General features: G+C 38.1%; 1 protein-coding gene across 1 annotated transcript; it reads left to right on the top strand.

The window, feature by feature from the left end:
• The first annotated feature begins 5,383 nt into the window (after positions 1–5,383).
• Positions 5,384–15,031, top strand: LOC306911430 (programmed cell death 1 ligand 1). Its single transcript, XM_079486773.1, has 9 exons — positions 5,384–5,474; positions 7,067–7,127; positions 7,761–8,126; positions 8,214–8,495; positions 9,201–9,311; positions 11,384–11,455; positions 11,678–11,731; positions 12,463–12,587; positions 13,279–15,031. Exons 2-8 carry the CDS (start codon positions 7,073–7,075, stop codon positions 12,564–12,566), a joined length of 1,044 nt encoding a protein of 347 aa, XP_079342899.1. The 5' UTR covers positions 5,384–5,474; positions 7,067–7,072; the 3' UTR covers positions 12,567–12,587; positions 13,279–15,031.
• Positions 15,032–15,273: the final 242 nt, after the last annotated feature.

Genomic DNA, 15,273 nt, shown 5'->3' with positions numbered 1-15,273 from the left:
CTGTGAAAGATTCAAAGTTGTGAGAAGAAACAGCATGTTAGAGCCGCCTCAAAGTAAGAATTCAAAAGCATACTTGCAATAGTTCCACTTCATTATATCTTTAGTTCATCTCCATAAAGTGCATTAAGTACAAATTAGTTTTTCCAATTTAGCAGACCGATTAAGTACACCTACAATTGCAGGGTATTGTTTTATTAATGACATATATTGCAGTTATGTGATTTACCACAACTGTCACAACATCGGGCCTGTGATCATTGTGGCCCCCCTGTGACAGGCATCCCTTATCTTTCTTTTTAGATGGTGGCCACCCCACTTAACATTTTTAGCATATAAACGCTATAACCGTGACATCAGACTTTACTGTTGTTTCTTGTAATAACAATGTTATTTAATAAATAAGTTTGCTCTTTTGCAATATCTCACTAGCAAACAATTTTTACCATCGTTGTTGTCACATTTCGGTCTCTGTGACATGCTTGTTGTGGACTTTTAGTTTGTAATCCTTAGTTCCTGTTTGCTGTGTCATAGTTCTTTTGTTCATTGGTCCCCCAGGTGTAGCCCTCAGTTTGTTTATATACCCCTGTGTTTCTCTTGTTAGTGGTCCGGTTTGGTTGTTTTGGTAATGATGATGTAATCATGTAGGATCCAAATGTAAGCAGGTTTTATATAAAAGTAACATCCAGGGAAACCAAGGCAGAGAACACGGCACAACAAACACATTACAAAACAACAAAACCGGACCACTAACAACACAGGGGTATATACACAAACTATTACTACAACATGACACAGCAAACAGGAACTTAAGGAATACAAACAACCAGAGGAAACAGATACGTGACAGTTATTATATGACACGTTGTCCAACTATTAGTTCAACTGAGATATTTTTGCTCTTTCAACATTTCAGAAATGTAAATTTTTACAACTCATTGGCTCAGCTAATGTCAAAACTGAGAACGTGGTCCAGAAATACTTTTATCAGTTTTGCAAGTGAGACAATAATAAATTGGAACGGCTTATAAATGACATGCAAAAGCATAAGATATGCACCTAAAACTTGCACTTTTATATGCACTTTTCTTTAGTGTCTGGTGTCTCTGAAGACGAAGCTTTGGCTCAAGACACACTCTGAATGGACAAATGCATCCAGCCACAGTCCCTTTTGATGACATGTATCTCTGTTTCATCTATTAAGATTTTTTATTATTTAAATGAAAATCTGTGGCCCATTCTGTGAAAAACCCAGCTAAAGTCATTGTTGTGATTTACGGTTTCCGACATAAAATCTGTACATCATGTAAAGAATATTCTGTTTAATATAACCTGGATATCCTTAATATTGACTGAGTACGACCATGTCAACAGAGAAACGGAAAACTCAGAGTATCCTGTTTTCTGGGGTTAACTTACTATGAGTTTGCACTTACCCCCAGGATAACACACTTATTATTATTATTATATTAGCTTTTGATAAATAGTATATTCACAATAAAATACATTCATATTGTTAAAGAAAACTGTAAATGTAATTTAACAGTCAAGACAGGAGAAACTCTCTCCAGTGCAGAATCTTATATCTCATTATCATTGATGGTTTTGTGACATATACGGGGAAGTTTTGAGAGTAATTTAGCTGATAACCTCAACATTTGGTTCCAAAAATAGAGATTACTTCCAGAGTATCTACTGTATATCTACGAATTTTTTGAAGATGACCTGCTCCGGAGCAGTTTATGTTCCAGGGTTAGTTTATAGAACAAGTTGAATGATTCTAGTAAATAATATCTAATGGTTTATTTATTTATCATATTTAGCATGAAGTGAATGTTTGGCTGTAAAGATGCGTCTTTAATCTAGATTTAAATTGGGCAGGTGTGTCTGATCCTGGAATAATATCAGGAAGGTTATTCCAGAGTTTAGGTGCTACGTATGAGAAAGCACGATAAAGAAAACAAGTTCAGATTCACTTTGGATATACCTGTATATATGACTTTATTTTGAAAAGAGAGAAAAAGTGCCATGTATAATGTAAAAGAGAAGCGAAGTGGATTTGCTTTGGATCGCTTTTATACTGCTATTAAAGAGTTTCATTGTAAGACTCAGGAAGCATGTTTCTCTTTTATTTCACCACAAATGCATGGAGAAAACCAATCTGGAAATTTGTCTTCTCTTGTCTGCTCTCTAGTGGTGCGAAATCTCAGAGAGGTGTATTCACATATTCATATCCACAGTGAAATCAAATCAAAACCACTTGATGGCGCACTATAATGAAATGAACATCACATTTGTCATTACAGTCAGGGCCCTACCGTACACCCGGCGCAAGGAACAGCGCAAGTGTTTTGCTAGTTTCAGCTCGATGAAGATCTCCTTTTCCCCTCCTATTTTGAGGGTCTGAAAATAGACTGAGCCATAGTCCAAACCTTGGATGCGCCCGAAAGCTCTAAAATGCTTTCTGCAAAACAAACAAAAAAGAAAGCTCTCTGCCTTCGAAGTCAGCATTTCAAGGTAGGAAGGCATTAAGCACGTCCGAATCGATTGTTTGCTTTACTTCCTGTCTCCTACCTCCTTCAGGCTTCTCAACATGCCACTTAGTTTCCTCGCTCCTCCATCCTATGACCCGGAAACCGGTCAAGGTCAGCCATCTTTAAGGACATCTCAATTCTCTAATTGCACTGGAAGGAGGCGAGAAGCGAGGAGCGAGGAGGCTTTCTGAGGAGTCATGAGCAAAGCTACACAGGTGTTTTATCCACTAAACCTGACGCGCGTCACATCTTTAGATCATCTTCATACAGGCATCAATGTGATAATTACGCTTTTATTTTTGTAAATGTATATCTATTTCAGACAGTATAGTTAATATTCATATAGTTTATTTATAACATACATTTGGCCTTTCTTCCCTCTACTTTTAAGCATATTTTAACTTATTTTATTTAAGTGGCGATTATCCCTTGCCTGCAATGATCTCCTTGCTGGTCTTCCTGCAAATGCCATCAAACCACTCGAGCCGGTTCAGAACGCAGCAGCACGCCTCGTCTTCCAACTGAAACCCTTTAGTGTGAAGTGATGCCCTACCACTACCTGTTGAGTCTGATGGGAGAGACTTTGATTGACACACACCATGATAAACTAAATAAGGACTATGATGTTCTCTTTTGAACACACGGGTTAATGTCATTTTCATACCTATAAAGAACTGGAGCCATTAAAAAGTATTTTGACACTTAAGATGTTGTATGCATGGCATTTTAAAAACATGTGTCAACTTTTTTATTTACAAAACAAAATATACAGCATTATATGACAGAACATATAGCCACATCCACTGCATTGAGCCTTAAGATATTAAACTAGTCTTAAGAACTCTGTGTGTGTGTGTGTGTGTGTGTGTGTTATATACATATTCTAACACAGCCCCATACCCATTTGTTCAGAGACCAATGATTTATTTTCTGTTTGTCAAATCTATACTTGCAGCAGTTCATTCTGACAACTGAGAAAAACCCCAAAGAGCTTAAGTGTCTCTGTTTAAGATCCTAAGATAACTTTGAAGTGGATAGTGTAAGGTGGAGAAAAATAAGAGAGAAGTACCACCCACTGGCCCACTCCGAGTGGGTAGTGATGTAATGAGGGGTCAGCTGTGGCCTAATGGTTAGAGCGTTGGGCTTGTGATCAGAAGGTTGCCGGTTCTAATCTCAGTGCCAGCAGGTCATGACTGCAAGACACCTTACCCCTGATTGCTCTGCAGTAATGTGCCACTGTATAAAACTACTTGTAAGTCGCTTTGGATAAAAGCGTCTGCCAAATGAATAAATGTAAATGTAAATGTAAATGTAATGATGTGTTCTTCCAGCAGGGGCTGCTGGAGTCAAACCATGAGCCCTAACATGGCAAGCACCCCATCTAGTGGACAGAATTAGTCACCTTTGCCCTTTTTCTACAATATTTTCACATGACAGAGTTGTTTTGTTTGACTGATGATTGAACTACTCAAATGTCACAAATACTGATAATAAAACTGCTTAGATTTCATGGTAACTGACAGTCAACAGAATCAAATGACAGAGTCACTCTTAACACACAACATCACAAACTATCCCATCACTGACCGTATGTTCTTACCCGTATATCTGAGTGTACACTTTATATATAGAACTTTCTATCAGTGTTGATCTGACCTCATGTCAATGGGAACTCGGTTCATTCGCCAAACTGTTGAACTCAAAGATTGAAACACACAATTTATTTGGAAATGACACACATCCGAGTCAATGAGTCAGAAGAGATGGGCTAGTTCTCACAGGGAGGACAAGTATGAATTCAATTGAAATCCAAAAGTCCAATCTGACAAATCTTCTTTCATGCTGCTTTCAAACAGCACAAAAACCCCAGTGAGAATGTTCCCAGCAGAGAGTGTCTTCCTGGAGGAGAAAACCTCTACAAACATACATATATTACAACAACATCAATAATAACCTCACTGGTGCCTGCACACCTAAATGAGTCTGTCCCGAACTAAGACGGGAAACCCGAGGATGAGCGTTTATAATCTGATAATGAAATCTCATTGATCTGATGATCACATTCAAGATATTCCACCTACACAACATCCAACAATGACACGTGTGCTTTACAGCATTATTGAAATGAGATGCTGCCTTATGTTTTCCCCATATGACGCCATACAAACAAACCCCTTGATGTTATTTACCGTCATAAGAAGGAAGATGTTAGTTTTACAACAATGTAAGCCAATATAAAAAATAACAGAGATAATGATATATATGAAGATCTCTTTATATAGAGTTTTAAAAGAAAAGCTCACCTAAGAATTTAACAATGTCTTTTGCTATTTTATTCACGTTCATGTGGTCACTTTAATAAATCTGACATGGCAGATGAAATATTCATATTTGGGTGTACTGTCACTTTAAGAAAGCTTAACCCACTCATCAGAATATTTACACCTTGCTTTCTATTAATGTTTTATATGGAGCATGAAAAGCTGTATTGTTTTCCTCTCAATCCTCTTTTGGTCAAAACGAAACTGGTTTTATCAAACACCCGAAGTAGACAAATAAGGAAGTGTGGAGGAGAAATAGAAACAATCCAAAACTGATGATTATTTCTGGCAAAAATAACCGAGGCTATAACAACCAAACAGAAATGTTCAACCAACACATCCATGTTTGTCAATCGTCGCGTTTCTTTATCATCTATGAATTTCCCCGTTCTTTCATACTTCAAAGAATTTAGAAGATCTCATAGATGACATTGTTTTTTTCCCGCCAGGAAACTCCGAGTGAATCCGGATCGACGGCAACGAAACTACACTTCAAAGGTGCCGCGGCGCACGTGTCTCTTACGTCACACAGGGTACAGCAGCAAATGGCAACAGAGTAACACTGGAGATCAGACTCACACACTGCTGTTCATCTCTACAAGAGTCACACACATTCAGATCAGTAAGTGATTCTATTCTGTCATAATCTTGAGTTTACATCAGATCAACCTGTTTACTCTTTTCAATGTTGTTTCTAATGTTGCTTATTCGATTCTGTGTGGTTTTCATGTCTTCAGTGTTCACATTGATCAGATGCAGTGCATTTAAGACAATAATATACTGCACATATATATTTAATAAGAGAATCAAACACATGACATTGATATGTGCCGTACAGAAACAATGTTTCAACTTGTTGAGTTTTTTTCTGTTTGTGTCATTGTGTACACATCAGTGAAGATTCAACCATATAGTAACACATTGCTTGCTTATTATTGTCATTTTGGAATCGCACGGATTTAGACATGTAAACATGTTAAAGGTTTTACATTCACCACTTTGATTATGGTCTGGATCAGATAGCATTTATAATTCATACGATGGAATTATCATACAAAATGCATTGTTACGATATGTGCTATGAGATTCTTTCAATATAAATACAATGTCAATGGTAAAGTATATATATATATATATAAATCCTTACAGTCTGATTTCATCACTGTACTGTGTTAGAGTTTTATGAGATATTGACATATTCAAAGTTCACTTATCTTAAATCTTAAAGTAACTCTGTATGTAAGTCTGATCTGATGCACACAAGAACTCTTTGCTGCAGATTGTGTGTGCGTGTGTGTGTGTGTGTTGGGTGAGTGAGTTTACATTAAACATTAGTTATGTACCTACAGTAAATAGAAACTTACTTTTAAAAATAAACCGAGAAGTTTTCTCTGTAAAAGTGTGTCAGCGAACCAGAGTCTTCCCTATTTGGCTTTTCTTAAGAAAGTAATGGTGTGGTATGTGGGTATAGTTATGTGGGTGTCTATATCCCGAACGCTGAAAAAAGATTAAATTCATAAATTCATGAGTTTATTTTCCTAACGTGAGTCACTGAACACTGAGATACCCCACAGCCCACTCTTTCTGAAACTCAAAACCAGAGCACTCTTTCATTCTTCATGTAGATCCATCATGTCAGCACTTTGTGTGTGGTTTTCTGTGTGTGGGGGTGTTATTTTTGGAAGAAGAGTGGATTCATGTCAACGTGTGGGTGTTTTTTAAACTTACAAAATCTTTTTTTTTTGCTGTGACAATAACCTACAGTAACCTGAGAGGGAAACTCAGAAGTTTCCTCATGTGCCTCAGTGATTCCTATCATAATTATGAATATGACTTGACGTGATGATAAGATCTGTGTGTCATCTGCACGTGCCGTTGGGAAAACACTTCTTTACACACCCAGAAACCTTAACTACAGTTGACTCGTGTGTTTTATAATAGCTGATGCTCGGCATGAGATGATGATGCACATCTGCCAAATGAAGAAACGTAAATAGATTTTGTCCATGTTCGTCTTCCCTGAGCTTAGAATCACACATACATTGAGCGGGAACACAAATATGCTTTGTAACGCTTATAAGTGCAGCTCGTGTTTGTTCTTCATTTGTATTTGAGGAAATGAGTTGTTATTTTTCTGTGAAATGCTGATTCACTTCAGATTCACACCACACGACTCATTACCTTTTCATACTGACCATCAGTTTTGACCTACAGGAGACGATGAGAGAATCGCTGATGTTGGTGTTTCAGGCTCTGCTCTGGCCCGCTGTCTCAGGTGCGTCTCAAATTCAACTCTCTGTTTACTCTTGGATCAGATCTTAACTCTTTCAAATCTTTTCAATCCTATTCTCATTTGCGTTTTAATGTCTCCTATTGGAGAAATGTGTTAAAGAAACTATGAGAACATAGTGTAAATGTCTTCTTTCAGATGCCGTGAAAGAAATATAATTTTCATCTGGGTGTTAAATCAAATTTAACTTCTATGCCTGCAAATATACTGTTTTAAAAGTAACTTTAAAGGGACATTTCACCCCAAAATTAAAATCCTTTAAGGTGTTCTAAACCTGTATAAATGTCTGTGTTTTGCCATAAACAAAGGAAGATATTTGGAAGAATGTCAGTAACCAAAAAGATCTCATCCCCCATTTACTGCCATAAAACTAAATACACTGGGAGTCAATGATGGATGAGATCTGTTTGGTTACTGGCATTCTTCAAAATATCTTGCTTTGTGTTCATCAGAACAAAGACATTTGCACAGGTTTGGAAAAATCTGAGGGTGAGTAAATGATGACAGAATTGAGATTTTTGGGTGAACTGTACCTTTAAGTCACTTGTTATTTTCAGCAGTATAAAATGTTAGTGAAAGAGAGCAGTTTGACTTATATTTGCTTCTTTGCCCCTTCAGCCCTGTTCACAGTTGAGATTGAGCAGAGTTCATATGAGGCAAAGCTACATGATGACATCAAACTGGTGTGCACGTTCTCCAATGTCAAAAGCCTTTCTGACCTCCACGTCATATGGCGCAGAATCAAGCCGAAGCCCGAAATGGAGGTCTATAGATACAGAAGAGGCCGAAAAATGCAGAACTTCACCGACCCGGAGTTCAGGGAGCGAGCTCATCTCAACCACGAGGAACTGAATCACAATCGAGCCGTATTACAATTAACAAAGCTCAGGATCAAAGATTCAGGAATATACCAGTGCATCATCAAAGTGGGAGATGATGGAGACTATGATGGAGACTACAAAGACATCGAACTCAGTGTTACGGGTGAGTCTCAAATCATGTGTTGCGTGCTTTGGTTATCTATCGCACGGTTGAAACGCTCACCGCTGTCATCTGTTTCTCCGTTTCCAGCACTTCACAATTCAGTAAAGAAACAAGTGAAGAAAACGGAATCCAAAGATGAAGTGGAACTGTCGTGTGAGTTCGAGGGACACCCGCTGCCGCAGATTCTCTGGAGCGACGGACATAATATGAGCCTCACGGGGAAATCCAGAAACAGCACACGCTCCACGAATGAAGATCTCTTCAACGTCACCACTGGACTGACGGTGAGACGAGACCTCTCGAGAAACTACACCTGCTCCTTCCTGACAGAGGGTCGAGTCAGACAGACGGCCACCTTCATTATTCCATGTGAGTTTGACATTTGTATTTATAAATTCATCAAACACTGTAACCCAATGTTAGTTATCACACATGTGAAACGTGTAGGACTTGACATTCACAGAAACTCCGTCTGTCAGCCCACTCGCTCTTGTTTTCCAACGCTGGTGATGTATTGGGTGTGAGGAAAATTTGCCCTCGGGGCAGAGAGGGCGTATGATACGACAAAACAGATACTTTAGATGAATAAAGTAAATGGAAAAGGCGTACATGTATTGCTGTGTTTTTCCAGCAGACTTCAGATCAGACAGTGTGATTAAAAACAGCACAGCGACTATAATGTCTTTACAGTTGTTTTTCCTGAAACCAACTTTAGTTTTAAAATAAAAAAGATTTTCTGTTTAGAAATGTGGAGACAAAATACATCATTTATTTTGTCTGCGTTGCTCAAATGAAGTCTTGATGTTGTGATTTGTGTGAGATGTAAATATGTTATTGCAATCAAATGAATATCCTTTTAGATTTGACAGACTCGTCAATTATTTCTTTAAAAACTGACAGCAATTCAACGATATCAAATAAATAAAAATATCATCTTAAATTTCAATAGAAGAATTACTTTCATAAAACAATGACGCGCTTCACATTAGATTTTCGATGGCAAACCGTATCAATTGAAATGTAATGTTCATTTAGTCTGATGAATGGAGTGTAATGTTTAATCTCTGTTTGCAGATGATATTCCTTCCGGTTCTTCTCATCAGTATGTTTGGGTTGGCGCTGTGCTGGTGGTTGTGTTACTGGTCATTATCTTCATCTCCATCATCCACCATAGAAGAAAACACAGTATGTCATTTCCCATGATTCCATCCACTGTTTACTGGGCTACTTTTGCTGTTTAAATGATACCGCGGTGTTACCATGTTTTGTTTTTTGCTCCCTGAATTCTTTGTAAATCGCTTTGGATTAATGTATTACATTACGGTAGGTCTTGGAGTACCCGTTAAAAGCCCTGGTACACAAATAGGGGAAATTGTTCATTGTGTGAATTATTGTTTACATATACGGAGATTCCATCACCATTTATGATTTATCAGATACGGTGAGATTTACCAGGGTAGATTTGTTAGTCAGCAGTGTCTTTTCAGTCAGATGACAGTGAGTAATTCCCTCGTATTTTCATCTCACGCTGCACCTTTAAAATGTTTAAACCATGACATTTCATTGGAAGGTTTCAGTTACCTTTAAAAACACATTCCGCACGGCCTTACATGCTGAAACAGGAATAAACCTCTCATATCCCGTGATAACACATCACTGACTATCATCATGGCAACTGTTGCCATACACTGTGTTATCAGACAGATTGATGCTCTGTAGAGAACACAGATGCTTTATTAACACCAGACAAGGCCTCAACAACTTTCCTCTTTGCTCCCTTAACATTCACAGAACCGTTCTGTTGCCTGCAATGTTCTTTATGAGGGTTAAAAACAGACTATGAACATGATCTTTGAGGAGAAAGAACCTTTAATTAAGAGAAATGAGTGTGTAGAGATGTATTACATGAATGTAGATTGAAAGGATGTAGGTGAAATAATGAGAAGTGTTTGAGTTCATTTTGAGATCTTCAATAATATTGACTTTTGACTGAATAAATGTGAGCTCAGTTTGACACATTGTTGACGTCTCTTCTGAAACTCTAATGACAGACACATTCGTGAGACTCTTCTTCCCAGGATAAATATCTGAGACATGAATGAGACTTAAAGGGAGTGTAGGCAATCCTGTTTTTTGTCATGCTGGTTGGAAGTCTCTTAACATCCTGATAGCAAGAAGTAAAGCCAAACATTGGTATTTTTATTATTATATATCATCTGTGAAAGGCGAAGGGTCAAGAAATGTTGGATCAGTGCGATGTGTAGGCAGCGGGACAATGGCGGACGGAGATCGGGTACCTGTTCATTATTGCAGTTATGTCATTCACTTTGTACTGTAATGTTTTGTCACCGGTGAATGTGACATGACTTCACTTGAACCGATTCAACAGCTTCCGGTCAGTTCGTGTGTTTTGGAGGAGGCGTGGCTTTAGATGGTGATTCGCGAGAGGGAGGGATCGTTGCACTGCTAGCAGGCAAACGTTAGCGTTTACCAAATGATCTACTTAATGAAGCAAACCTTTCCATTTGCTCTCCGTTTAATCTCATCAATGTCTAAGAGAAAAGACTGAGATTTTTAAAGAAAGGTCACAATTTTGGAGTATCAGCTGACCTCGGGCTGCTCGACTATGACACAAATCATAATCGCGATTATTTTGGCCAATATTGAGATCCCGATTATTTAACACGATTACTCATTAACCTTTAAAACAACATATAAAATAAAAAAACAAGGCTTTTAAACGCTGAATTTAACTGAAAATAAATAGCACTGCTGAACCGCTGTAAAGGAAAGGTGTGCATTTATACTATAAGAAAACAGAGGATCCTTGCTAAATGGAATCGTTTACCTCGATTATTTAGTTTTTGTAATTGTTGAAGGCCAAAACTGACGATTACGATTAATTTTGGATGAAGTGCACAGCCCAAGCTGACTCACGTGAATAACATCAGTCATGTGCTGTCACGCTCATACGAGACTCGCTCATGCGTTCACAAACAGCTGATATCACCAGACATCTGTTTCAACACTGAAAGACCTTTTCATGACGCATCATCTTAACCTCTCCGCTCTGCATGGACAAACACATTCTACAGAGTAACGTGTAGAAACGGGAACATGACGTATAACACAAATAAACGTGTGGTGTCAACAGATAATATTAATTACCAAGCATCAAGAAATGCATTTCCTCTTTTTTTCAATGAGCGTGAATTCCACAGTCAGAAACATCTGCATGTGTGTTTAACTGTCCTCAGGTCAGAAGGACAGAAGAAATGAAGCATCAAGGTGTTCGCCTCAGTTCCCACAAACCCCTGCAAACCCCGACTGTGAGTTTCTTCACTTCTCATCTACTGATTCAATATCTCTAAACATTATAAAAATGTAAAAAGAATGTGAAACAGTGAGGTTTGTTATTGTTATTTGACCAGACTGAATATTTACAGACATGCAAAAATTCATTGTCATCCTTTACTCATCTCGACATGCGTGACTTATGCTGTGAAACCTCAAATAACCTTTCTGAATGGTGTTCTGTGCTTCTTTTCCAGCTTTATTGACAGTAAATGAGAACAGAGCACAGATCGGTGACACAACACCGGAAGGTAAGCCTCAGATGTGTCTCTGATACGGTTATGATTCATTGGCTGTGAATCTATGATAATAGACTAAATAGAACCAGGAAATATTCTTATAATAGAATAAATTACCGCTCTTCGGTCATTGAGAATTTCTCCCGAATTGTATTGTACTGTACAGTTTGCCAGCGTTCAATTTACAACCACTGACTGATGTGATATCATTTGATCGCATTGAATGTCAAGGGACAATAAATTCTGTCGTCCTTTATTCCTCATGTTATTGTAAATCTGTTTATGATTTTTCTTCAGTGGAAGATATTTTGCCAAATGTCTCTGGTGGTTTGTGTTCATACAATGGAAGTGAATGAGGTTCAGTGCTGTTAGGTTTTCAACATTCTTCTAAATATCTTCTTTTGTGTTGTGTAGAAGAAAGCAAAGCTTTTGTCATGACATGAGGATGAATATACAGTATTCTCATTTTCCCTTTAACCTTGGTGATGCCCCTTGCGGTAGTGAAACCTTTGCTTGTAGGAGCGTGTACCAGTACCGTCGACAACCATAACCGTTCTGATTGAATTGTGTTAACATTATACAGTGTATTGTGATAAACGTACAGTGTGCTGTCATGCATGGGATATAAAGCACATCAGAGCGTCTCATATGATAGTGAATCATTGAGCTGATGATTGATGGGTGAACGTTAGTCATGTGTTCTCTTTGACATACGAGTGTTTGCTTGCCTTTCATTTGTGCAGAGCATATGGAAAAACTTCAGACTCAGAGAGATGATCTGACACAGCAGTATTCACAACCTGTCAGAGATGAAGAATACTGCAATGCCGCTGACATACTGCAATAACACGCTGGCACAGCACGTCAGGTACAAACGCGCACGCACGCACACACACACACACAGATTTCTCTGGAATCACTCACATACACACACAGACACAACAGGAAACTTCCTTAGAAACAGAAATGGATAGATGGAGAAGTTAACTAGTTTAATTATGTGTACATCCTTAGTACTTTTTCAGAGTAACTTACTCAACACTGGTTTTTATGCATTTTGAATATTGGCATACAACCTTTACTGCCTGTATATACTGTAGTTTGGCCATTTTGTACCATACATATCCTATTTTATGATATCCGAATATCACTTTTGACCGCTGCATATGTCTCAACATCTCAGAATTGACAAGTCCGCTTGCATATTATTATCTCAAAATGAACTGTATTTTTCACAATCATTTTAAAGCGCAACACTCTTACTGTACATCATTTGTCTTTATTGTTTAGTAAAAGCATCCAAGAAACCAAGTTGACATTTAAAATAAATTCTGGTATTAAAAGCTCAAGCGTGTCGCTTCTGCAGCAATAACGTCACCTAATGAAATAGCAAAAATGTAGTTTACAAACAGATTACCCGAAAACTTCCCTCGTCTTTCATTGGTTTGTACCTGTAGTAGTTTGCCCCGCCCGTCACATCGTTGCAGAATTATTAGTTTGGCTCCCTATATCTGTCTATGCACAGCATGCACACGTTTAACCATCTCCACTTTTTTCAGATGCCAAAGCGTGAACGTCACCTCAATCTTGCCCGATAAACACCAGACATCCTCCTGCTGGACAAACTGCGGCTCCGGCTGGTGGTGTTTGTGGAAGGGGAATTTTAATAGATGGTCAGAATAAACATTCCTAATGAAACCCCATTAGACGTGTCTGTTATCAGAGAGACGCTCCGAACAGAGAGTTGGATGAAACTCCCAGGAGCGTCAGACGTGATGTCACTGCCGAGAGAATATCCAGCCCTGCCGGACAGAGTTAGGATGATATTGAACCTCATGCCCAGATCAGACCAGTCTCAAACGTGACTATGAAGAACTGAAATTGTCGTACCGTACATTATACATGCAGATTCAGAGCTGCATCTCTTTTCTCCTTGAAAATATGAAATGATGTAATCTGGGTTCAGATCAAAGTCATTTCACAATGTTTTTTATTTTATATTCCCAGAATTAGAAATGAGAACATGATAATGAAACCTTATTGCTTTATCCTGCACTTACAGGAATGAAGCCTGTCTGGAATGTTTACAACCCTGAATGTAGCTTAGAATATATTTCTCGATTGCTAACACACAATTCAAAACAAACTCTACACATAAACGTCCTCATTTTGCAAAGGTTTAAACATAATATAATGAACTATAATGGGCTTTCCTGTAGCTCAGTGGTTAGAGCGTGCGCTAACAGAGCCAAGGTCGTGGGTTCGATCCCAATGCTTTGTAAGTCGCTTTTGATAAAAGCCTCTGCCAAATGCATAAATGTAAATTTATCCACCAGCAAACATTCACTAGCAAAACTGATCAGAGCCTCAGGATAATATCGATAGGAGATAATTGTAATAGTAACTACAGGGCTTTATATTACTTACTGTACAAAAAGCAGTACACACTGTAAATGAGCGACATGTCCCTTTTCTGTCTCCAGTAAACCGTAGCACGTGTACACCCATAAAGTTGTGATTGTCACGTTTATTTTGTAGCATTTGACCTGTTCTGTATTTTTGCAGAACTCCAACATTTTTTGAGAAGAGCAATAAATTGCTATAGTGTCCTGTAATGACATTGGCCCAAAGGTGCATAGGATGCCATGTTCATTTATGCAATGTGTTTGAACTTTTCTTGTCTCGTCTTCTTCATCTACTGCATTGTTGCATTTTGCTCTTTCTGCACTCTTTTATGTTGTGTATTATTATAGACACTTCAATGCTCTTGAATCCCAATGAGAGGTTTTAGTAATTGAGTCTGTGACAGTGGTTAGATCAGGCACTAGCAACGCCAGGGGTTTGCACATACTTAGAAACAAATGTATAGGATAATGCAATGTAAGTCGCTTTGGATAAAAGCGTCTGCCGAATGCGTGAATGTAAATGTGACTGTGATGTAGTGTGAATGTTTCTGAGCGTTTCTGAGTCATGTTTGTGGGAAACGTTTTCGATTTGCGAGTTGCACTTTTAAATGGTTTTGAGTTTAGAGTTTCATTTTGACCCGGAAACATGATGTTGAGGCAAATGGGTGTGAAGTTATGGATTTGTTTTTAGACTTTTGAGAAAAGGAGCCATCATTTCATGAAACGTGTTTAAGCAATCGAGGAAAAACTGTATCGATGTGTCAGATTAACAAAGCCTGTCATACCATAAACCCTCTGTCACACAAGTCCACGGTTTATAGTTGTGTTTTGTTCAAAAGTGAAAGTGAAAACTTTATTTTGTATGTCTTTTTTAAATAAAAGATTATTTTTTAAAACTTGCTTCTCAAAGACCCGTTGGCCGTGCCTTTCTGGTGTTACTTTCACTTTAATTCATCGTCCAAGACGTACTTTTATTTCTGAGAAATCCCCCACAGGCTTAACTGGCAGTGAAAAAGAGGAAGTGTGTGTTTCCCGCAAAAGAAAATCAGACAAAAGTCCTCAGGATATATTTGATCAGCTGTAACACTCATGAAGGAAACTAAAGATGCTTTTAAAGTATTATGACACTATCAGGAACAAATAAGCTGA

The sequence above is a fragment of the Barbatula barbatula genome (assembly GCF_947034865.1).
Source record: "Barbatula barbatula genome assembly, chromosome: 22".
Classification (NCBI taxonomy): Eukaryota; Metazoa; Chordata; class Actinopteri; order Cypriniformes; family Nemacheilidae; genus Barbatula; species Barbatula barbatula.
Note: the sequence above shows the minus strand (reverse complement) of the source record. Positions and strands in the feature narration are given on the sequence as shown.